General features: G+C 35.4%; 1 protein-coding gene across 2 annotated transcripts; it reads right to left on the bottom strand.

Moving 5' to 3' along the window:
- Positions 1–5,217: 5,217 nt before the first annotated feature.
- On the bottom strand, positions 5,218–26,115 carry LOC137241013 (O-acyltransferase like protein-like). 2 transcript variants are annotated; one of them, XM_067768145.1, is made up of 7 exons: positions 25,617–25,723; positions 20,418–21,589; positions 17,651–18,491; positions 17,475–17,594; positions 6,250–6,495; positions 5,618–6,176; positions 5,218–5,468 (listed from the first exon to the last, which is right to left on the bottom strand). In XM_067768145.1, exons 3-7 carry the CDS (start codon positions 18,358–18,360, stop codon positions 5,340–5,342), a joined length of 1,764 nt encoding a protein of 587 aa, XP_067624246.1. In that variant the 5' UTR covers positions 18,361–18,491; positions 20,418–21,589; positions 25,617–25,723; the 3' UTR covers positions 5,218–5,339. The 2 variants fall into 2 exon arrangements, with proteins under 2 accessions (XP_067624246.1, XP_067624245.1); XM_067768144.1 differs by lacking the exon at positions 20,418–21,589 and having other exon boundaries at positions 25,617–26,115.
- Between the last annotated feature and the right edge of the window lie 473 nt (positions 26,116–26,588).

Raw genomic sequence — 26,588 nt, 5'->3', positions numbered from 1 at the left:
GTTTTCCATATGTGCTTTGTTTTGATATTAATTTTATTGAGAAACATGAAAACAGCATACAACTTACGACTTTACAATGAATACGACACTCTTATGCATTTCCATAATTATGTTAATGTGCTGCAAAGTTTTCTTAAATTTTTATTATTTATTTACTTTAAAATTCCTTTCAGCACTAAAAGCCATTTCACTAATAGCTACTAACAATTTTTATTTTCTCTTTTATTTACAGTTACTCTCTCTACGAATTGTAAATGTAAAATGCAAAATCCTTTAATCAGCTTATTTTACAGAACAAATCGATGGCATAGAATGTATACGAAGACACTTAAAAGCTTTTAGATTATTAGCTACTAAACTTGTTGTTACAGTAATAGCTGGCACTTAAAATTATATTGAACTATGAAGCTGAATGAAGTATGCAGTTCAGAATGAAAATGAGGGAATTGTTGCTTTAAGCTTAGTATCCCCTACATAGAAATAGATGTATGGTTGAAAAAAGTTTTCATACAGAGCTTACATGTATGCTAAGGAAACAATTTCAGAGTTTTTTGTTCATATGTAATAAAGCTGACTGCCGGAGTGAAAGTGAAAGATCATTGTTGTAATACAAATACGGTTGACTGCTTCATGCTCCATGTCTACGAAGGCATATATATCTTAATATATAAAAAACACGTGTAACAACATTTTCGGCCGCGATGGACTCCTAAACTAATGAACCGATTTTGAATTAGTTTTGCACACCGTGTATAGTTTGATCTAACTTTAAACATAAGATAGGTTATACCTCAGTTTATAGTCGCAGTATTATTTTATTGCAATTTCTTTTATTTGTTTATAAGTAATAATAAATGTAACGTATACGCAGTGGAACACCTATTTTCACGTGGTATGGATATGTTTGTACACGTGCTTATTTAACTTTACATATAGGGCCGGCGAGAGGGGGCCCGGGATTTGAGGTACTAATACATTTTTTTTGAATTCAGGAGAGTGTTTAGTTGTTCCATTTTCAAGTTTTATTTATTTATTTATTTTATTTAGTTTTAAGCCGAATTTCAAAAGCAACGAATATCTGCATTTGGGGAGTGAATAAAAGGATTAGGAAAAAGTGAAGATGGCGGGAGGGCAGAGATAGACGGAAAAAGCTCATTAAAATGTATGCAGATACGACAAATTTAGGGCAGAAAAACGTCTGCGGGGTCTTCTAGAATGTATAATATATATGCAACTTAAAGCCTAGTATAGCGGTTTATATATTAGCTTTTCTCGCATCAAGAAGTTTGCCTTGCCTGAAATGATGTTTAGTTGCTGGGATTTGCAGAGGTCGTTCATAGCTTTGACTCAGCCGACGGTACTGTTCAATGTACCGTTGCATCCGATATATGGAGAAAGAAAGCTAAGAACAATTCCAGCTTTCGTTATTACTCCATTTACCAGATATGAAGTCGCATTGTTAAGTTTTAGGTCCACAAGAATTTGTGACAGTAACAATGTTAACTGTATAAAAGCGGATAGATTGCAGAAGATTCGATATCTAAGGATTACGATTACAACACAATTACGTAATAAGTAAATAAATTACTATTATAGTAATCATAAAAGACCAAACCACGACCATGGTTACTGCTATCCTATTCGCATAGGAAATCGACTGCAAGTATAGTCGTTATAGCCCAGCTCTGATTTAAAAGGTGACATTTCTTGCAGACGAGAGAAAGAGCACTTAAATCCGCACAGTCTTACATGCACTTTTCTGAGCCTACCTGACTATGACTGATATTTATCTCCTTTCGAAATCTGCTTGGAGAAAACTTACTTTTATATGCGTGCTCATGTTCATTATAAGGAAGTTTTATTACTTTATCAATTCCTTTCATAATCGAAGTAATTTCTGCAACAATAAATGGGTTCAAGGTTTGAATTTTTCCCGTTACGATTTGTTTTAACAGTCAGCGTGCTTTGCTCACAAAGTACATTAACTTTGATTGGATAACGGCTGGTTTTACAGGTATAAAAGAATCGAAATAGATATAGACTTCCATATATCAATATCATCAGTATCGAAAAAAAATATGATTGTGCCATGTCCGTCCGTCCGTTAACACGATAACTTGAGTAAAGATATCTTCACCAAATTTGGTACACGAACTTATCTGGACCCAGAATAGATTGGTATTGAAAATGAACGAAATCTGATGATAACCACGCCCACTTTTTATATACACAACATTTTGCAAAACCCAAAATACCTGATTATTTAGTAAATAATATACCTAGAATGTTGAAATTTGACATGTGGACTGATATTGAAACTCTTGATAAAAATTTGAAAAAAAAAAATGGCGTGGCACCGCCTACTTGTGATAAAATCAATTTTACAAATATTATTAATCATAAATCAAAAACCGTTAAAACCATCGTAACAAAATTCGGCAGAAATGTTGCCTTTACTATAAGGAATGCTTTGAAGAAAAATTAACGAAATCGGTTAAGGACCACGCCCACTTTTATATAAAAGATTTTTAAAAGGGTCGTGTACGAATAAAATAAGCTATGTCTTTGCAAAAAATAGCTCTATATCAAAGGTATTTGACTTCCCAAGAGGATTTATAGCAATAAATAGAAAAAATTTCAAATTTTAAAAAATGCGCGTGGCACCACGCCTTTTATGACTAAGCAATTTTCTATGTTTCGGGAGCCTAACTCGAAGAAAAATAAACGGATCGTAATAAAATTAGGTACACAAATTTCCCTATAGCAGGATATATTTAGATGAAATTAATAAGCTATATCTTTGGGAATGGGTTAAAGATCACAGCAACTAAGATATAAAATAAGTTTAAAGGGTCGAAGACTAGAATAATAAGCTATAACTAGGAAAAAAATAGTTTAGAATCAATAATATTTCACTTATCAATTTTTATTGTAAGAAGAATTGGGGAAATATTTTTTTTAAACGGGCGGTGCCACGTGTTATATACAAAATTTATCTGAAATGAAATGTACAATTAAAGTTCACACTGAGTATATAATGTTCGGTTGCACCCGAACTTAGACAACTTTACTTTTTTTTTTATTATTTTCGACAACTATTTCTCTCGACTGACTTGTTGACAATTCGTACCTCCATTTTATTGGACCGCTCCTTCGTGTCTCCATTTTTTCTGTGTAAAATGGCGCTGTTGTTGTTGTTGTAACAGCAGTATATCACCCCATTTAACAGGCACTACCACTTGAAATTGCCATAAGATTTATCTATCCCCTAGATACTTTATTTTGCCTCCGTAGGTTTGGAAAGATTTTGTATTGTTACGTTAGAGTGTCGAAATCATTACTGGATGCTTTGCGATGACTTTACATACATTTCGGAATCATTTTCAGGATAGTTTAAGTGCGTTTCCGGATGATTTTTGAAATAACTACGAACAATTTTGGGACTGTTATCAGAAATATTTCGAAAACATTTCGGTGACTATTTGAAGGGTTATACTTTGATGATCTCATTATCGATTTGGAACTTTTTCAGAATAATTTCGGGATAATTGAGGTACCTCTTTAGATTTAGTTCGAAACTGTTTTCTCTACGATTTATTGATAACTTCGGCATTGTTTTTGATATAGTTTTGGGAGTTGTTTTGCTTCATTTTGGACCTACATACGTCCGTACAATTTCAAAAATATCTCTATAATATTTAGCAATTGTTTTTGTTTTATTACGATATAATTTGGTATTGTTATGGGATTGTTTTCAGTATTTTCAAATTATGCCAAGGTGATTACGGTGTATTTGTGGGATTATATCAGTTTGGTATAAACTCCGCATTGTTTTGAATATAATAAATGGATTGATATGATATAATGATCCCTTAGGGATTGATTCCTGCACCATTTCAGCACTAATTTTTTTTCATTTTAGGAATACGGTCGAGTCATTTCAAGGCTATTTCAGAAATATTTCGCAATTATTTGTGGATGAAGAATCATATTGGGAAGATAGTTTCAGGATTATTATATGCGAGACTTTTGTTGGTATGATTTCGGGATAAAGCCTGGATAGCTTCGAGATTTTTTTTTCGGGATACATTCTTGATATTGTTGCCGGGATTGTCCTGTGTGCATATGTTTGATTCATTTTCGGACTACGCTTTTTCATTCCAAGAAAACTCAGTGTTGTTTTATGGATATTCTCAGGATGATTTTAAGTATCAAATCGGAATGATTTCATAAATGTTTTCAGATAATTTCGAACATTTTTTCGACATCATTTAAGGCATAACTAGTAATACATAGGGCATAACTAGAGAACGGGATTGTTTTCAGGGGAAATTCCTTCATCTCTTCAAAATAAATTCATTATAATTTTTGAGAGAGTAAAACTAAAAGAATCAAAACAGAAGTATTAAGATGTAGTTTAGAAATATCTGTTGATCATATTTTTGGGATTGTTCTTTAGATCATGTTTCAATTTGAGGATTTGTGTTCCTGTTATTTCGGTGTTATTTCTTTGATAAGTCCCGAGGATTTTCGAAAAATGTTTGAACTATTTCCAGTTCATCTCGTTACTATACCGGAATCATTTCTAGGCTATCTCCAGAACATGTCAGAATTATTGGAAGAGAGAGAGACTGCCAAACAATTTTCGAACAGTTTCGATATTTTCTTTTTGAAGGTCATGAACTAAGGAGTATATTCAGTTCATCATGGAGTTTTTGTCAGTTTAAATGTGAGATATTTCCGAATAACTTCCGGGTAATTTTTGGAGATGTTTTTTGTAATTACTTCGTGATAACTGATTGATTTGGTTCGCAATCGTTCCCTTTCTTCAGACAACGGTTTTTATACACAGCTGCAATTGTACATAGGGGATTATAACTTTTCTTGGATAACATTTAGTTGTATAGGTATAAAGAAATCGAGATAGATATAGACTTCCCTATATCAATATCATCAGTATCGAACAAAATTTGATTGAGCCATGTCCGTCCGTCCACTCGTCCGCCCATCTGGCCGTGCATTAACACCATAACTTGAGCAAATTTGAGATATTGAAAATTAGTGAAATCGGACGAAAACCACGTCCACTTTGATTTTGAAAGCTTAGAAAAATGGAAAAAATTAGAATTTTCAAAAACAACCTTAGACACAAATAATTGGCATTTGAGTCATTACCATAGAATGCAGTTGAAGTAATTTTGTAAAATTCCAAACTAATTAATCTATAACAGTTAACTTTTTAATTGACATTAAGGAAATTTTTACTAAAATAATGGATAAAATAATCTTTCTTATTCTATTTTTGCTTAAATAAATATCCATCACAGTTAAAATTTTACTCAGCTAGTTTTCGCTTTTGTGCGTTGCAGAATCAGTCTTGATATATTTTTGTATGGTACCTCAAAAAACAAGGCGAAAATTGTGCAGAAAAAGTAGAGAGTAGCGCAGTAGCCAATAAAGTCGACAATCTGGAAAGAAAAAAAAAAAATATTTTTTAAGTATTGTAGCGAAGTTAAGTTAAACTCCTAAAAATATGCACTGTTTTTTTGAGAACGCGCACTTAGGATAACTTAAACTTTATAAGTGAGAAACCATAGCGATGTCAATTTTAACTCACCATCTTCCATGGACTCCAATAGATACTCGCATTGCTCAAACCCGTCACCAGCATTATGGGTAATGGATTCATGAGAAATATTGTATATGTAAGTTGATTTAGTTTTTTAAAAATTGGATTCTCCAAAACATAAAAAAACCATTTTACACAACCTGCAGCATTCGCGAATATCAAACCACAAACACTTGCTGCAAAAACAATGCGTTGCACCAGCAATAAGACAACATAGAAGAGCACCGTATAACCGGTGTCGATTGATGCAAAACTGCATGTAAAAAAGAAAATGATCGACAAATAGCCGAGGTATTCCTGCAGCGATTGATTCTGAAAGAAATTCGCATATAATTGTTGTTGTTGATTTTGTACAAAAAACCAGCCAGAAACGCCACCAATCACATAAGCCATTACGCGTGATAATGGATTCATATAAAGTTCGGTGAATAGTGTTGTTGTGCTTTCAAATGAATATAGAAAATTCATGCTAAGACCAATGTAAAAAGTATAAGCAACATTTGCTGTTAAAATGGAGAATGTAAGAGCTTTAGCAGCGCGTGGATGCCTGTAATTATATATATAAGAAAAAAAAAATAACACAACGTTTTATATAAACAATCACACACACGAATACTTACTTTACAAAAATGAAAAGCAAAACTATGCTAAATACATAAAATTGCATATCACACGCCAATGACCATGACCAAAGCATGCATAATTCATTATGATTGAATAGATTTTGTATGAAGAGCAAATTTCGCCACCAATGCAATTCACAATTCTCATAGAGACGATGACTAAAATGAAATACGGATAAATCATCAACCATAAGGGAACCAGCATCGGCCACGCACATAACAATCAAATACAATGGAACTAATCTGTGTGGAAGAGAAGGAAAGAAATGGTAACCAGTTTAAATAAATCTTGTAAACATATTGAGAATGGTTTTAAAAAAAATAAATGATTTAAAATCAATGTACAAGATTTAGTCCTACGTTGTATCATTATTTTGTGAAGGATGTCAAGAACTCACAGCCAAAAGAAAAAAAAAAAATTATCTCAACATTTGCTCAAATTAATCAATTTCTCTTTTCACTCTGAGATTATTGATATCTGATCATCATATCTGATAGACATACACATATATATATATATATATATATATATATATATATATATATACTAGGAGACCCGTCAGACATTGTTCTGCCCTAAATTTGGTCTATCTGCATACAGTTTAATAAGCTTTTTCTCCCTAACTCTGCCCTCCCATCTTCACTTCTTCTTAATCATTTTATTCACTGCTACCTCCGTCTTTTTCGCTTCATCTATCTCTATTTTCGTCTCACTATATCTCTTTCTCAGTCTCCTTATTCTTGCTCTTTTCTCTTCTCTCAAGTTTTTTCCATTCTTCTTCATCCCTTATTGCCAGTCCAAGAGGGTGGTATGTATTTTTTTCCAGTCCCATTCCGAGTTCCAGTCCCTATCCTAGTCCTAATCTCATTCCCAGCCCGTCTCTGGTCTACTTCACCGAAGAAAAGATCGTAAATAATAATATAGGCAAATTTATATAGGAAATTTCAGGCAAATCGAACAGGACGTATGTAAACAGGTATGTGGGTATTATCAATTCATGCTTTTTTTTGGCTTCGCATGCAAATTTATAAGTTTTGCCAGGTTGATACGACTAAATCGAATATTACAATGAAAATTACTTTAAAGCTCTGAGCAAAAGCTTTCATTTGATATCCATATTACACACACATTCTAGGGGTATCCCGGTCCACGTTTTGACCTACAACTCGCGACCATAGTCACCCAGCGGTATAAATTACTCTACACTAAAGCACACATCAACAGCTTCAATTTGATACCCATAATGTAAAAACACATCCTAGCGTTACCCTGGTCCACGTTTTGACCTATATCTGGAGACCCTAGTCACATATAGGTATGAAAACTACCCTGCACTAAAGCACTCATCAACAGCTTCAATTTGATACCCATAATGTAAAAACACATCCTATTGTTAGCCTGATCCACGTTTTGGCCTATATCTCAAGACCCTTGTCACAAATATATATGAAAATAACCCTGTACTAAAGCACTCATCAACAGCTCTTATTTGTTATCCTTCTTGTATAAACACTTTCTAGGGGTATCCGGGTCCACGTCTTGGCCTCAATCTCGAGACCCTAGTAACCAATAGGTATGAATATTGCCCTGTACTAAAGCACTCATCAACAGCTTTCATTTGTTATCCATATTCTATAAACATATTCTAGGGGTACCCGCGTCCACATTTTGGCCTATATCTCGAGACCCTAGTCACCCACGGGCGCGAAAAATATCCCGTATCAAAGTATTCATAAACAGCTTCCATTTGATGCCCACATTGTACAAACATATCCTTGGATTACCCAGGTCCACGTTTTGATTTCAAGGCCCTATCCAGAACGGGATAAAAAGTATCCTATGTCTGTCTCCTGGCTGTAAGCTACCCCTCCACCAATTTTCAGCCAAATCTGTTCATCGGTTCTTGAGTTATAAATAGTGTAAATAACACCACTTTCAGTCATATATGTACATATATACATCACATTAGAAACTTCAAAAATAACAGTATTTCTCCACTATTTAATGGATGTTATTATACGATCTACAAACTTCAATCACTCTATCTATTAAGAAAAAGCGCATGAAAATCCGTTGCGTAGTTTTAAAGGTTTAAGTATTCAAAGGGACATGGGACAGCAAAACCGACTTTGTTTTATAATATGTAGTGATACATGCAAAAATACCATAAAATAAAACTTTTTTGAAGAATTTTAAGGAAATGTTTAATATTTTTATCGAAAGATTATTTTTCAATAGATGTATGCCTTCTTAACCATTTATGTTGCATTAACAATTAACCATTTATGTTGCATAAATATGTATGTACATACCCAGGCATGCTTAACGAACGAAACGATATCATTTCGTTACGATAATCAACGCTAATAAACGAAACGAAGTCATTTCGTTTCGTTTATTAACGTTAAGAACGTCAAATTAACGTTAATTTGATGATCTTAACGTTAATAAACGAAACGAAGAGACTTCGTTTCGTTTATGAACGGTGATTATCGTAACGAAATGATATCGTTTCGTTCGTTAAGCATGCCTGTACATACCTATGTCAAGCTGATACGATATGAAAATATATACATATGTACATTCATCCATGCCTATAAACATACGCCCGAAGTTAAATAACGCAGCGAATGCTATGTACATATTGTAACGAATTTACTTGCAAATCCTCTTATTTGCCCTTTTGCTAGGATCGTATCGCTAAACTGTTGAATAAATAACTCCAATATTGAATAACGAAAAAATGGCCTTTATTAAAATACTTCACAATAACACTCAAACTGTGCAACGAATAGCTTAATAACCAAACTGATATCTTAAAGGAAACTGACTTTCAAAATAATAGTGCTATTGCTCGCTAGATATCGTCTTACTCGTAACTGCTTGACAATTCAAATCAAACTGAATTACTTCTTACTCGCTTGTGCCGCTTTTATAGTTTACGCTGCATACATCTAGGCTCTTCTATTTCCAGAACTTACCAACTATTTCGAGTGTTTATAGTTCTCATATAGTTTCTACTTGTTTACAATTTTCTACTTTTCAGCGTCTCTCAGATGTATGTGAGTTTGTAGTTTATAGTCTCTCGCAAACACATAGGCGTATAAGTAAATGCATCTGTGTGCGGCATCTCTCGGCTGCCTTATATATGTGTATACATGATTTGATTATTGACGTTAACATCGCTTAGCTTCGCCTTAGTGATGGTATAGCTTAGGGATGCTAATATCCGTGACACTGCCCTCCATCTAAGTCTGATCGTCCCGATCAGACAAATCTCTCGATCTAAACGCTGCTAGCATCGCCAAATGTACCACTCTTCTACTCCGTGGTTTCTCAATGCTTTGTATGCGGTAGATAGTATCACTGATCTTCTTCACAACCTTGTACGGGCCTTCCCCACTGCACCGAAATTTGGATGGAACACCTTTCCGCCGGTGAGGGTTGTATAACAGTACCAAATCTCCCGCCAAGAAACCTTTCGAATTATTTTGCTTGTCGTACCTGTGTTTCATCTTACTACTCATTATCCTGAATCGTTCCCTCGCACTCTGTTGCTTGACCAATGAAGAACTACTTCGCAGAGCTTGCGCTGGACGGATTTCCTTTGCATAATCAGTATCGTTCCGACGCTTCACAACAGTAGTGTGCCTTGGCTTGAAACCAACCTTGCATTCTTTCTTCGTTTCAGTACGTCCGTTAGGGCTTTTTAATGCCAGTGTTTCTCTCACAGGTACCTTCGGTTTTGATTTGTTTGGCCCATTTGTTCCATCAACCTTTACCTTTGAATTTCGTGGCCTTCGTCGAGTCTTCTCCACCAGTACCCGATTACTGCTGAACCCTTTTTCCAAATTAAAGTTAAGTGGTATGTCCTGGTTCTTATAGCGCATAATTTTTCTCCGCATATCGATCCTGACGTCATGGTCAACCAAGAAGTCCACTCCCAATATGACTTCATCAACGATCTCCGCCACAACGAATTTGTGTAGAACCATGACTTTTCCAATTAATACCTCACATACCACTTCGCCTTGGACTTGATTATATTCGCCTGTTACCGTACGCAACCTTGCTCCAGGTAATGACTTTACTCTCCTGTAGACCAAATCAGATCGAATCAAGGAATGAGATGCCCCCGTATCTACAGTCAGTACACGCTCTTTACCATCCACATTCCCTCTGACGGTAAGGCTGCTTGATTTCCTTCCAATTTGCGACACAGATATCACAGGACATTCAACAGCCGGGGCAAGTTTTCGTTCTTTACATTCGACACGCTCTTGCTCATTTCCGCCAGCTTTGCGATTACGGCCACCCACGTAGTTGGAACTATTAGGACCAAGATCGCAATGACGTGCAATGTGACCTGGGTTGCCGCACTTGAAACATTTAATAACTCCGGCATTCTTCTGTTGTGATCCCTTCAGTGCTTCCAAAATTGTGTCTACCCATTCTGGCCTTTCTACTTCTACACGATGAGCCTTATATGCTGGTTTACTTAATAGGGAGGCAGTTTCCTGAGTCAATGCATGTGATACCGTTTCAGCAAATGTCAGTTTTGGGTTCGCGTATGTAGCTCGCTTCGTTTCCACGTCTCGTATGCCATTTATAAAACTCTGGATTTTTACCCTCTCGGTGTATTCCACGGGTGCGTCCGCATTTGCGAGATGAGCCAACCTTTCAACATCTGAAGCAAACTCCTGCAATGTCTCATTTGCTTTTTGGTAGCGGTTTTGCAACTCAATTTGGAATATTTGTTTCCTATGCTCGCTTCTGTAACGTCTCTCTAAAGTGCTCATCAATGTTTCGTAGTGATTCCGCTCGTACTCTGGGATGGTCTGTAAGATTTCCGCGGCAGGCCCTTTCAGCGCCACGAACAGAGCTGCAACTTTATCTTCAGCATTCCATTGGTTCACTGCTGCGGTCTTCTCAAACTGTAGCTTAAAGACCTGAAAAGGAACAGAACCGTCAAAGGATGGTGTCTTTACCTTTGGATTACTGGCTGAAACAGCTGGGCGGTTTAGTTGTAACTGCTCCATACGACCTTTTAGCGCTTCTCTTTCGGCATCAATTTTGCCCTCGAGTTGTAAAATGTTTGCATCCTGCTCTTCCAGTTTCACAAAGAGCTGCGATGATACCTGTTCCGAAATTTGTGCCGACATTTCAGATATACGTGCCTCTTGCGCTTCCAGTTGAGATGCCAAATGTGTCTTCTGTTCTTCCAATTGTGATGTTATACAGGTTTCCTGCGATTCCAGTTGGGATACCATATACGTCTTCTTTTCTTCAAGTTGTGAAGAAATTTGTGTTTCCTGTGCTTCAATCTTCGATGTTATTCGTGTCTCTTGGGATTCCATCTGTGATGACATATACGTTTTCTGTTCTTCTAGTTGAGATGCCAGTTGCGACGACATTGATGCTACTGTCGATGTTTGTGCAGATATTGCAGCCAATATTATGTTCAAGTCTGTGCTCGTAACTGTCTGCGATGTTTCGTTTTTCTCTTCAATTTTTGTTGTGGTTTCGTCCGCATCAGGATAAAAGACAAACTCGTTCACATCAATTCCTTGCGACTCCATTACCTCTCGTAGCCGTGCTTGAAGGTCGATCTTATTGCCGGTTGTATTTAATCCACGGTTCTCCAACTCCTTTTTCTGTTGCTGGATCTTCAATTCACTGAACTTTGCCATGTCCAAGTTGTATTCCCAATCTTCGGAATTTATTCAACAATTCCTCTTCTGACACCAATTGTAACGAATTTACTTGCAAATCCTCTTATTTGCCCTTTTGCTAGGATCGTATCGCTAAACTGTTGAATAAATAACTCCAATATTGGATAACGAAAAAATGGCCTTTATTAAAATACTTCACAATAACACTCAAACTGTGCAACGAATAGCTTAATAACCAAACTGATATCTTAAAGGAAACTGACTTTCAAAATAATAGTGCTATTGCTCGCTAGATATCGTCTTACTCGTAACTGCTTAACAATTCAAATCAAACTGAATTACTTCTTACTCGCTTGTGCCGCTTTTATAGTTTACGCTGCATACATCTAGGCTCTTCTATTTCCAGAACTTACCAACTATTTCGAGTGTTTATAGTTCTCATATAGTTTCTACTTGTTTACAATTTTCTACTTTTCAGCGTCTCTCAGATGTATGTGAGTTTGTAGTTTACAGTCTCTCGCACACACATAGGCGTATAAGTAAATGCATCTGTGTGCGACATCTCTCGGCTGCCTTATATATGTGTATACATGATTTGATTATTGACGTTAACATCGCTTAGCATCGCCTTAGTGATGGTATAGCTTAGGGATGCTAATATCCGTGACAATATGTACGTATGTGTCGCATCATACCTAACTCAAAAGCAATTATCGCGTACAGTTGACACCGAACAATCATACACACGAATTTTTTGGTAAAAATGTTACTTTTGTTTAAACAATTTGGCTGATATAAGAATGGAATCAAGTTTTTTTTTCATGCAGAACGAAGGTAAATATTTCAAAGTTTTACTGAAAAGTAGAATTTTTCAAATCCATCCTTCCGTTCATGAGTTATAGCTGTGTATACAAAAATTTTATGATTTTTTCTACATTTTGGCAATTTACCACGCCCCCATAATATATACCTACAAATTATATTAACTGTACCATCTCACGTAGCTAAGCTTTCAAAAGCAAAAAACCGTTTTAAAATCGGAGCATTCTGTGTGAAGTTATGTGCATACATGACATTTAATGACTTTATTTTATAAGATTTATAGATATTTGGGCGGGTCGTTTTAAAAATCGGTCTGTGAAAATCGTATTCTAGGGATCAAAATAAGAAACTTTGCCGAAGGATACATACTTCTAACACGAATTCTGATGTCCACCCCTTTGGGTGGAACTTTTGGGTAGGGGCAATTTCCCTTCTACCTGATGTGTCTTGTGGTGGCTTAAAAAAAACAACACAAGCAATTTTGCGATCTGCAATTGTGTCACAGTGATACCTTCATTTTTTAAAACGGTTGAATAAAAAACCCACACAACTAAGTTTACGACATGCAAATGCATCACAGTGATGCCTTGGTTTTAAAAGGGGGTTGTAAAAAAGCTAATTTCTAATAAATTTTTTTAATTTCTTTTCTTTTACTAAGTTAAATTCATTTTTTCATTTACATATGTTCTGACTAAATAAATTTCTAAAGAGAAAAATAAACTCCAAAAAGAAAAAACATAGGCATTTCCAAGTGGAATTTTTCAAAATTTGCCCCTACGACCCAAAGGGGGGGGACATTAGAATTCGTTAAGGAGGTATGGATCATTCGGCAAAGTTTCTTATATTGATCCCTAGAATACGATTTTCACAGAGCAATGGGCGATTTTTTTGCCTCCCCACAAATCGACCCGGCCTAATATATATATATATATATATATATTTAAATGTCGATATAAAGTTATAACTACGCATCATCTTGCGCGTTTTTCCACCACAATCAATTTGGTTTACTTGCTCCGGAGCCAAAGTGAATGAATGTCGATCTATTGTCTGCTTGTGTGAAAAAAGTTTGGATTCATTTGAATTTTAAGACATGCAAAATTTTCCGTGTAATTGTTGTGATCCATTCGGAGCCAAAATTGTGTTTTTGGGAGCCATTCGCAGCCAAAAGAGCCATTAGACGTGCATCTTTGAAACCATTTGAATACGGTTTTTGCGTTCTAAAGCAAAGCAATCTGAGATAGCTTATTTCGATATTATATAAAGGAATCTATAAAAGCGACATGAGCAGTAGCTTAAATTTATTTATTTATTTATTTCAGTCATCGAAAAAAGATTTCTTACAGACTATGATCATATTTAAATATTTAATTAAATAGTGCAAATAGGCTTAACTTAAAACAATAAAGGCTGTCGTTGAAGTTTATTTGCGGAGTGAATGTGTTACACAGGTGAATGATTCTGGCTATCGGTTCATTATAAGAATAGAGCAACTTATGTGAACCCTCAGTAAACTTTCTGGGATTTGTGAGATTAATATTAGATTCCTGTACTCGAAACAGAATAAATATGTTTGGGCAGTCAATATTGCCAGATAAAATATTGTAGGCAAATAACAGCGACAGATATGACCTTCTGTCCGCAAGAGATTATAAGCCAAGGAGTTTCCTCCTTGAGGCGTAACTTGGAATGTCATTTTCGATAAACACTCTTTTCATAGCAAATCTGGTAAATTTCCTCTGGATCATCTCTATTTTATCAGAGTACTTTGTGTAGTATGGGTTCCAACTGATCGCCCCACACTCTTCAGAGTCATATGATCCTTAAAATCTTTGGTGTTCCTGATTATGAAACCCACCATAGAGTACGCTTTAGACGAGACTAGATCAATATGTTTAGAAAAAGTTAATTTTGTGTCAAAGATATTTCCTAAATCCTTAATTTCGGATTTACGCAACAAATCAACGCCATCCAGAGAATAGTTGAAAGTATAGACATATGCGCGGCGGCAATAAGAGACAACGCAGCACTTGCTAATGTTTAGGCTTAGGTTATTGATGGTACACCAATTTAAGAAAATGTTTAAGTCTTGCTGAAGTTTTTGGAAATCGTTAAGGCTGTTAATATTGAGGAATATTTTGACATCATCTGCGAACATTAAGCATTTTGACGATATGATATGCGACGGTAAGTCGTTTATGAAGAGTAAGTATAACAGAGGGCCAATGTGAGTTTTTGAGGAATACCCGATGTGGCATAGACTTCAATGTTCGAGTGTATTGAGTTAATTATCACCGATAATTTCCTACCAAAAAGAAAAATTCTGAAAAAGCTCAATAAAGTGCCGGAAACACCAAATTTATTGAGCTTCAGTAAAAGAATTGTATGGTCTACTTTATCAAAAGCTTTTGAGAAGTCGGTATATATGACATCGAGTTGCGAATATCGTTCCATTGCAGTGATAATGTTGTTTGAAATAAGAGATAGATTAGTGACTATTGATTTACCTGGCAAAAACCCATGTTGACAGCTAGTTAGGGCATGCTGAACATGTTCCAGAAGTTTTTTGTTAAGTATGTGATCGAAAATTTTTGGAAAGAACTATAGCTCTATAGTTGGAGATGAGACTTTTGTTTCTAGATTTGAAGATGGGTTCAATTGAGCTGTTGTTCATAAACATTAAAACTAGAGTTAGGCGGTATATATGATATCAAGATGTAAGTATGTTTGTCATTTGAAATTGATACATCTATGCAGACTTGTTCAACTAGCTTATCAGCAAAGGGCAAAACTAAGAAACTGCTATTTAGGCTTGTTTTAGCTGCTAATAACACTCCTCCACCTCGAGCGCAGCCACTAGCAATAGGGCATCTATCATGGCGATAAACAGTGTAATGGTTGTCAAAAAACTCGGAGCTGGAAATTTGTTCACAAAGCCAGGTTTCACGTAATGATGAAGCAATCCTAAATTAATTTGATTTTGTTCGTATACCACTTGCATTTTGATAGTATATTGAAAATGATTCAAGTAATGTTGAGCTAGTTAGCCCGTTTCGACATTCTCCGCTCCCGCTTGAAAAGACTGAAATGGACGGATTTTAATATTAGCCGTCCATAGCTTTGCATCAAATATGGCATCATAGTGACATGGAGATACACCGAGTTTGAAGCTTATGCGCATTAATTCATTGATATATGCATCTTTCTTCACAAGCGCAAAACACGATAGATGGTCGCGAGTAATCCCAGAGTGCTTTGTAACGTAAGAGATAATATCCTCTCCTTTGACGGTATTTTTAAAATAAGAATCCATCTTTTCTTAGCAACCACATCAAGCTCCAAATTATCGTTCATACCAACCACGGGGGCGGCATTTAGATTTTTTACGTTATCTGCATTTTTGGCACTATCGCTAGAGTTTGCATTAACATCAACATCAGTGTTACCATTTGCACTAACATAGCTAGGCGTACGTGGATATTTCCTAACACCGCCCGTGGCATTAGCATTGATGTTAGCATTTGCATTAACATTGGCACCGGTTGGCCCTTTATTATCCATGTTGGCGTCATTTCTTGGCGAACGTCGACTAACATCGTCAACGGCAGTACTCTTACCATTTTCTTTGGCATTAACATTAGCATAACTCGGCGTACATCGACTAGCATCACCAGCGGCAGCACTCTTAACATTTTGTACGGCATTAACATTGATTGTCATACCTCGGCTCTGAACGCCGGCGGCAACAGCAGCGAATGTACTACTAGTAGATAGGTCGGCATTATTGGCATTAGCGCCAGCGTTGAAAGAAATGGTGGGAGTAGCTGGTCTATGTCTATCGCTAGCATAATTCTTAATGATGCGGTTTAAGTTTTCAACAGCGCTGCTAAGATTTTTAATTTCGGCATTGAGTTTTATAATGTTAGCAGCTTTTTCACTTAGGGTAGACTGCAGTGCACTCACCGCGGCGTGTAGTTCATCTATTTTTTTAAACTGTTGTGATTTATCTTCGCAAAATGCTTTGATAGTAGAAATAGCTTTCGTATTCTCTGCTCTTAGAGCGGACATTTCCTGAAGCAGTGATTGCAGAGTCAGTTGTTGTGTTTGGGCGTTCTCAGCTACGTTCTTAGTGTCTGCCCTCTTCTGAGAGGTAGGCTGTGATTCAGCATTAGTAGTTAAACCGATATTCGCAGTATTATTCTCATCCACATTCAATGGGGGGGAGGGGGGGGGGGGGACGTTTAACCATACAGGCATTGCAAAAATACGGTCTACCACTCGAGAGCAAGAAATCAAGATCAGTTGGATTAATACCAACACAATTAATATGAAAAATTTCTTTGCATTTCTGACACTGAACTTTTTGTGTATCAGCAACTATTCTGTTGACTCTTTGCCCGCAACAACAAGGCATTATTGAAATGATATTTTAATGATTGTTCGATTATTATATTTGCTATTACATTTGCTTGAGTGAAATAAGAAATTAAGTATGTTACACAGAGACGGTATCTTAATTCCGATGCAAAGTAGAATAAAAACAAAGAAGTAGAAAAGCAAAAACAACACTAGAAGCAAAAACAACAGTAGAAGTTTGCGGAGTGATAGCAAACACGTCTGGACACGACGACGACAACTATTCAATTTGATAAAATATCTTAAAAATAAAAAGGATGGGACTATCATCTCCTGTATTAAGTTTGGTTAAAAATTTGACTGGGATTTACCTTATAATACGATGAGTTACGTAAAGAATAACCATTTTCGTGTTCTGCGTGAAACTACTCCTTCGTATGGCTTCAATTGTTTTGATATTATGAAAAAAATGGTATGTTTGTAGAAAACCACTGAAAAAAGACGATTCGATGCAAAACTAAAGTGAGTCACGAACAATCAAACTAACCTGATTGTAAAAAATAAATCCACAAAAATATCAAAATTTCCGATATTGCTAGTACTTTTGAAATGCTCCGCTTTATTGCTTGACGCCAGGTAAGTAAAACAAAGCAGATGAAATAACACAACGCCCATGGCACCATAGAAACGTAGTCCATTTACTGCAGGAAAAGCAGCATTGCCACCCGCTTTATCCTCCTCGGTTGCAGGAAATAGCATTTCCCAATTATTTTGTATATCAAAGCAATCAATAAAACCGCTAGCCCTCAAGTGTGATTTCACTTCAATTTTCTTCTTAGATTGTTCCACTGTTTTTTCTTCACTCTCAGTTCTATCTACATTTTCGCTTATTCTCTTCATACGTCGTCCCAAAGCTAAAAATGTTAAAAGTAGCGTTAAAAAACACGTGGTGAAGAATATTATTGTTGATGGTCGTCTGAAGAAACCAGGCCTCATTTTCAGATCCTTCACACTCTCGACTCGTAAGCGTAAATCATATACATCATTCGCTAGAAATAAATCATCTTCGACATAAATTGCCATGAGTTGCGCGACTTCGGTTAGTGTACAAGCGCTGGGTAAACAGAGTCCAATATTGACACGCGGTTCATAAAAGGGATAATGTGGATCCACTTGCCATGTAGAATTGTGCCACAAATTGACGATGCGGAAATCGGTTGCAAATGATGCAATATCTGTGATGATTTTTCTGTTCATTTTATGTGGTATGCCGTTTGAAATTTTTAGTTTTAAAGGTTGTTTAACAGCATCACAAGTATCGCGACTGCCTAACCAATGCCCGTTGCCGAGTAGAAAGCCAGGTGCTTTTGAACCTGAGGCGTCGTACACTATATAAAATAAAGAGAAAATAGTATGCAGTTTATTATATTTTATTTAATTTAACTTAATCGGTTAGCGTAAATACACAGTCAATCTCCAAGAAACTTGCAAGATTATTCCTGCTTTTACTTTTCAGAGAAATGTGTAATCGGTCCGAAAAAAAATATATATATAAAAATAGTCCACAGCTAAACTTTTCTTATGTGATAAGTTTATGCTGCCTTCCACCCCGGTAACCAGAAGCAAAAACGGCGAACCACTCATTATTTATTTAACCTTTCTAGTGCTGCGATTCCATTTAATTAAAAGTAAATTAATGTAAAACGAAATAAAATGATAAAAAATTTTTTAGGACTACCTTTATATAAATGGACTAAAAAATAGAAGGCAATTTTTCCTTTAATACAGACACAGTCTTGTTGAATTTTGAATAAAAAACTTTAACAATAGCTCTTCCAAAAGAATTTTGGGATTTAAAACTATAAAGGTGGAGCGCAATCTTTCAATTTAAAGCAAACCATGTACTTGGGATTAACTAATTGATTATTTAAAATTTAAACACGAACTCTACCTTTATAATTTTAAATCCCAAAATTCTTTTACAAAAGCTATTGTTAAAGTTTTTTAGTCAAAATTCAACAAGGCTATGTCTGTATTAAAGGAAAAATTGCCTTATATTTTTTGGTCCATTTATATAAAGGTAGTTCTTAAAATTTTTTATCATCTTTTTATTTTGTCTACAAAAAGGCAATTGCAACTTTGATTAGTAATTTAAGTAATTCCTAAGTGAAAATTCTTATCTTTATTTAAAAAATAAAATAAATGTAAGGCGCGATAACCTCCGAAGAGATCTAAGGCCGAGCTTCTCTTCCAATTTGCGTCGTGCTCCTCTTTATTTTCCCTACAAATTGGCCGGACGGGACCTACATGTTTTATGCCGACTCCGAACGGCATCTGCAAGGCAGATGAGTTTTCGCTGAGAGCTTTTCATGGCAGAAATACACCCGGAGCGCTTGCCAAACACTGCCGAGGGGCCACCCCGCTTAGAAAAATTTTCTTCTAATTGAAAAACCTTATTTCTAAAATTTTGATGTTGCTTTGCCCGGGGTGCGAACCCAGGGCATACGGTGTGGTAGGCGGAGCACGCTACCATCACACCACGGTGGCCGAGTGGCAAGATTTAATAGAATTAGTGGAATTTTCGCTGACAACCCTGGCGAAAACAACAGAATTCCACCTCGCATCATAACAAGAGAATTCCAACTCGTTTGTCAGCTATTGCACAACTGAAAATCATGGTGAAATTCGCATACGCCTGAAAGTCTAAAAGAATCGTGGTGAAAGTCGCGTACGCCTAAATGTATGCAAGGACGTGCATTGAGTTGGGCCTTCAACGACGTGGAATTCTACAACGCTTGCAACACTCGAGAGGGTAGCCATGAAGGTATGGCCGCATCTTCTAAATAGTTCGACTTGTGCGTTACGTAGCTCAAATTGTTTGATCAAACATTGCACTGTCACCGAGTTTTGAACTATATTTCAGGTTTCAAGTCTCTAGGTAACCGGGAAGTTAGTTAAAAATTTATTGAAAAATTCCCAAATCAAAACCAATTCTATTAATATCTCGATCCATGCGCAACTTAGCGAAATTTTTTTGATCAAATATTGCATTGCCACCGGGTTCTGACTCATGGCCCAAGTTTCAGGTCTCTAGCTCACTGGGTAGTTACTTAAAAATCGATCGCAAGATTCCCCCTCGTTTTTAAAGGATTTGCAGTTATCTTGACTAGCGCGTCACCTAGAGGAACTTTGTTTTCTAAAAGTTATATATTCGCCAGGCCTCTAATTAAGTGCCAAACTTCAAGTCTCTAGGTAACCGGGAAGTTAGTCAAATATGGGTTGAAAATTTCCCTAATTTAAATAGGTTTTCTTACCATCTCGATCCGCGTGCGCCACCTAGCGAATTTTTTTTTTATCAAATGTTGCATTGTCACCGAGTTCTGATCCACGGCCCAAGTTCCAAGTCTCTAGCTCACCGGAAAGTTACTCAAATATCGATGGCAAGATCCCCCTCGTTTTTCAGGGATTTGTAGTTATCTTAATTAACACGCTACCTAGCGGAACTTGGTTTTTTATAAATTGTATTGCCACCAAGCTTCGAACGTGCCAAGTTTCAAGTCTCTAGGTCAACGGGAAGTTAGTTAAAAATTGAAAGATTCCCAAATCCAAATTAATTTTCTTAATATCTCGATCCGTGCGCCACCTAGCGAAATTGTTTGATCAAATATTGCATTGTTACCGGGTACTGACTTACAGCCCAAGTTTCAGGTCTCTAGCTCACCGGGGATTTCAGGGATTTTCGTTTATCTCGATTCGTCTGCCACCTGGCGGCATCTTGTTTTCCAGGAATTGTAGTGCCATCGACTCGCAAACTATGTGCTAAGATTCAAGTCTCTGGTTCACCGAGAAGTTAGCTAAAAGTCGATCGAAAAATTTCCATTTCAAAACAAATTTTCTGTATATCTAGGTCCGTGCGCCACTTAGCGGATTTTTTACTTCCATTGTAATGTTAATATAAAGGTAAAGAAATATAGCTATGTTACAATAAAAGCTCTTGATCTTCTCGGTAGCTTTAAGAATAAAGTTTGACTGTTCCTTGGTCACTGTCCGATTAAACTAAAAATTAAGATATTGTAACGAATTTACTGCAAATCCTCTTATTTGCCCTTTTGCTAAGTTCAATCACCAAACTGTCAAATAAATAACTTCAATATTTAATAATGCAAAATGGCCTTTATTAATGTACTTCACAATAAATAACTACTATTTTCAAATAATACTGCGATTGCTCGCTAGATAGCGTCTTAATCGAAAACTGCTTGTAGCGCTTCTACCGCTGGTGCTTTTATATTCTGTGATTTTCTCGTGGCATCTTCTAGGCGCTTCCAGAATTTTCTTAGTTACCGCCATTTAATTATAACTAAAGATGCACGTATATAGCTTCGCATATGCGTGTATTTTTGAGCGACACTTCCACAATTACAGTTGCATACTTTTGGGAGCATCTCAGCAAAGATATATGCATGTGTTTGTGCACTGCTTCTCCCTGCGTGTACGTACATATGTGTAGACATAATTTATTGATTCGTTTGTGTAGATACATAATGATTGATTTATGGATGTGTATGCAAGTCACTGTTTAGCATCGGCTTAGAGATGGCAGTACCCCTTATTGTTGCTAATATTCGTAACAATATACACAAAAATTCTTCAACAATCCTAACTAAAATCATTGTGATCGAAACCAAATTTGAAGTGGTATACGTTATTTCTGAAATTGTGACGACGTGATTTCAAGACCGTTCCAAAATGGATCTTAGCAATAGCGAATCTTCAAATACCCTAAACATAAAAATTTAATGCTTTCAAAAAGATCTCGAAAACACTTCTGACCTATTTTGAAATAACACATTCTTAAAGTGAAATATGATTTGCTCCACCCGAAGGCTTTTAATAAATGCATCGACTTGCGCCACCTGGCGTAACTTTTCGTGATAGGAATTGTATGCCCATTGCCCTTTGAAAATACATTTTAAATTTTAGGTCTCTGCTCACAAAGAGATTACTTTAAAACCGATGCCATATTCCGATCTCTCTACCTAGCGGATAATTTTTTTTCTTTTTCTGCATTTTGTCGACACCCTAATTTAAATTAAAGGTTAAAATTTGTTTGGGAGCAACCATGACAAAGATCGTTAAATTTCACATGGGTGTGGAATTGCTTATTGTTATTCTCCAAGAGCTTTGAAGAAAATTATTAAAGTGCTTCATCTAAGAAGCAAAATGATCATCTCTAGCGGAGGTTGCACCCAGAAAAATAGTTTTAAGAACAAATCGGACTCAAAAGAATTGCGCAACTCCTGTCAGAGAATAGTGAGTATGATGAATACTTAAATCTTTTTCTCTCTCAGGAAACCACCAGAATCTTCAAGTCTGTAAATGTATAGTAATTTTAATAGTTTCTTTTATCAAAAATTAATCGGCGGATTATTTAAAAATTAGGCCTTAAGAATTATTATGTTTTTCTAAGAGAACTAATTGAACATGCAATTATTATAAGCCGGTGTTAAGCTCGTGAGTTCTTAAATAATAAATATAGCATAATAGTGGCATTCAGTTTGTCATAAAATATATCGTTGATAATGACAATAGAGAGCAATTATGTAAGAACAACATTATTTATTATGGCTACGTGCAAAGCTTAATTCAATTTCAAGCTTTCTGTCTATGTGATGTATTGAGGTTACTCAGTCTCTCAGCGACATACTCTAAATATAAAATATATGTTGATTTGGGAAAATATCGCCGATGATTAATAGTTGAATGCATCGTTACAAAAGCGTATAAATCAGCAGCTTAAATCTAAAGGAATATTTATTCAGATAATATGAAACTGCCTTAGTGTTAACGACAAATAAACGCAACCATATCGCCCACAAAGAAACAGGATATAAACTGTCGAATTGGCATGGACTCTTTTTTGCAGACTTTTTGAACGCTTGTTAAACTAGTTTCGTCGTATATGGCTCTGAAATTGTTGTTGCTTTTGAGCAAATAATTTAAATTTATAGTAGTAGCTTAGGCTTTAGCGCTGTTGGTACAAGTGTGACCACCGACTCTCCCGCTCTGCATCCAATTTGGAGGCAATAATTAAACCTGTAGTGCCAAACTGTTCCTTTGGTACACGCAGAGCGTCTTGATATCTCAATTTTTCTGCAATTATATTTTTCCAGTGAATATTACCAGTGAAAATGAAGTTTCAAATTACCGCCCAATCTCTAAACTTCCCGCTATATCTAAATTGTTTGAGAAAATTGTTATGGCTAAAATATCATTCATGGTTAATCGCTATCTAAGTTCTTGTCAACATGGTTTTGTTCCAGGACGTTCCACAGTGTCCAGTCTCACCGTATTTTCTAATTATTTCATTTCATCATTCACGAATGGCTGTCAAGTTGATTTAATTTATACTGATTTGGCCAAAGCTTTTGATAGAGTGTCGCACTGGTTACTATTGGGTAAGCTAGAAAAATGGGGATTTCATTCCTCATTTCTACAATGGATAAGTTCATACTTATCCAATAGAGTCAATTTCGTTGTCACTGACCGTGTGGAGTTACTACCTTAAGTGGCTACATCGGGCGTGCCTCAGGGAAGCATCCTTGGTCCACTCTTTTTCATCATGTTTTTCAATGACGTAAGTGCTTGTTTTAAGCAATGTCGTCAACTCATGTATGCTGATGATTTAAAAATCTTTTTGAAAATTAAAAAAGAGTCTGATGTTTCCATACTTCATACCGAACTCAATGATTTTATTGCTTGGTGCTGTAGAAATAAGCTCACGCTCAATGTCAATCAATGTTACAGTGTTACGTATTCTAAATTAAGAAATACAGTGACTTCGACTTATCTTGTTTCTGATACAGCTCTAGTTGGGATAAGTAAAATAAGGGATTTAGGTGTTGTGTTTGATTCATTATTCACATTTACTGAACATCCAAATTTCATAATTCTCAAAGCTTACGCCTTACTGGCATTTAATAAAAGTAATGGTTCCGAATTTAACATCTGAACATCTAAATTTCATAATTCTCAAAGCTTACGCCTTACTGGCATTTATTAAAGAAATGGTTCCGAATTTAAGGACCCATATACTAAGAAGCTGTTTTATAATGCGTACGTTAGATCTAGGCTTGAATATGCTTCTAACATATGGAGTCATCACTATGTGCTTCATAATATGAGGATTGCCCGAGTTCAGAAAACTTTTATGAAGTACTGTTTATCTGATTTAAAATTCGACCAGCCCCTTCCTCCTTATTCTTCAAGCTGTAAGTTAATTAATCTTCGTTCCCTAGAAAGTAGAAGGGTAATATCCACAATTATGTTCGTTTATGATATTGTGAATAGCTTAATCGATTTTCCAATAATTCTTGAATCTTTGAACTTCCATGTTCCACAACCTAATTTGCGTCAACACTATATGTTTGCTCTTGAGAATTTTAAGTCTAATTATGAGTTGAATGGACCAATTACACGCGCTCTCATTGTAATCAACTCAATTAGTCATAAACATTGTATTGATTTTTCTTTATCGCGGCAATGCTTTAAAAATTTGCCCTTTTCTACTTTAAGTGAAGTGGTTCTTTATTATATATAAGTATATGAATTCTTATTTAATGAAGTCTGTAGGATTCTCTGTATAACATAGACTAAATAAATAAATAAAAATCTGAGTCTGAATCAAAAACATTGTTAATGTACTCTCATTATGTTTGGTCTCGTTGAAAGTTTGAGAATCATAGCAGATTTTTTGCAACCAATAAAATTTTTATTTTTTTTTTATTTCTTTGGCTGTCCATATTTATTAAATTTTATTCTGGACGATATCTCAATTTTTCTGCATGTATATTTTTCCAGTGGATATTACCAGTGAAAATCTGAGTCTGAATCAAAAACATTGATAATGTACTCTCATTATGTTTGGTCTCGTTGAAAGTTTGAGAATCATAGCAGATTTTTTGCAACCAATAAAGTTTTTATTTTTTTTATTTCTTTGGCTGTCCCTATTTATTAAATATTATTCTGGACGATATCTCAATTTTTCTGCATGTATATTTTTACAGTGGATATTACCAGTGAAAATCTGAGTCTGAGTCAAAAACATTGTTAATGTACTCTCATTATGTTTGCTTTCGTTGAAAGTTTGAAAATCATAGCAGATTTTTTGCAACCAATAAAGTTTTTATTTTTTTTTTATTTCTTTGGCTGTCCATATTTATTAAATTTTATTCTGGACGATATCTCAATTTTTCTGCATGTATATTTTTACAGTGGATATTACCAGTGAAAATCTGAGTCTGAATCAAAAACATTGTTAATGTACTCTCATTATGTTTGCTTTCGTTGAAAGTTTGAAAATCATAGCAGATTTTTGCAACCAATAAAATTTTATTTTTTTTTATTTCTTTGGCTGTCCCTATTTATTAAATATTATTCTTTTTTATTTTTTGGATGAGCAACCACTTTCAATTCTCTTAGCTACAGTTCATATTAGTACGCGTACAACTCACTTTTCATAGCCCATGGCTGCTGTCGTAATATACCGTTTTGCACTTCCTGCAATTGTGTGTAGCAATCAGCGTTCACCATATCCGGGCGGCTGATGGCGGTCAAACCAAAAAGTATAGATGATTGTTCCATAAGAATGTATAGATCGCTTTTGACAGCTGCAGTTTGTGCAGTTATTTGGGAAGCATCAAGTAACAATATGAATAAAACTATACACAAATATGGTTTATGATGAGACATATCGTTTTGAAATTTTTTTTATTTTTTTGGGAGTAAATCGAAAATCAGTGCATATAATTTGCTATGTGTTTACTTAGGTAAATGTTTTTTTTTTTTCTTAATTGTTGTCTTGTGCAATGTTCTAAACTTTACTTAAAATTTTGTTAAACTTTTTGCATTCTTTTTTCACTTTCACTTTCCGCGTCCGCGAATTAACGCCCTAAACGGCTCGTCACAAGAGACGTTTCTTAAGAACTGGCACCAGTAACTCCTTCATGCTTTTATTTATTACGCTAGAATATGCAAAATAAAAGTTTAATATGTAATTGTAATAATTATAATACAATTTCACTAACGCAATAAACTTGATCGCTTTAATGATCACTGTTACTTCTTAATTTAATAATAACTTAGCAAATACTTTGTTATAACAAATAAAACAATTAGCATTTATTACATAAAACTGCCCCCTGTTAGATCACTGCATTCACTCAGCCGCACGCAAACTGAAGAATGCTTTTATTTATCTAAATTAAAAACCAGTTTTGTTTTATCAACATTAATGCAAAGCAAATGTAGATGTATGTGTGTATGTAAAATATATTTCATCAAACAAATGTGTTGTGTGAACTACTTAATGGAAAGTTCATATGATTACCGGTGTCTCGTAAATTGTTTATTGTAATTGCCAAGTTGTAGTTAAACTTACAATTTATGTTGTTATATAATAACAAGTAAGAAAGGTTAAGTTCGGG

The sequence above is a fragment of the Eurosta solidaginis genome, chromosome 2, assembly GCF_040869045.1.
Source record: "Eurosta solidaginis isolate ZX-2024a chromosome 2, ASM4086904v1, whole genome shotgun sequence".
NCBI classification, from domain to species: Eukaryota; Metazoa; Arthropoda; class Insecta; order Diptera; family Tephritidae; genus Eurosta; species Eurosta solidaginis.
Note: the sequence above shows the minus strand (reverse complement) of the source record. Positions and strands in the feature narration are given on the sequence as shown.

Bases quoted from the DNA above. Each gene is read 5' to 3' on its own strand.
- LOC137241013 (XM_067768144.1), bottom strand. From the start codon at position 25,854: ATGTCTCATCATAAACCATATTTGTGTATAGTTTTATTCATATTGTTA. The intron at 18,492-25,616 runs GTGAGTTGTACG...TATTTTATATAG, and splicing joins GCAGCCATGGGCTATGAAAA to TGTACGACGCCTCAGGTTCA. The intron at 17,595-17,650 runs GTTAGTTTGATT...GTCTTTTTTCAG, and splicing joins GATTTATTTTTTACAATCAG to TGGTTTTCTACAAACATACC.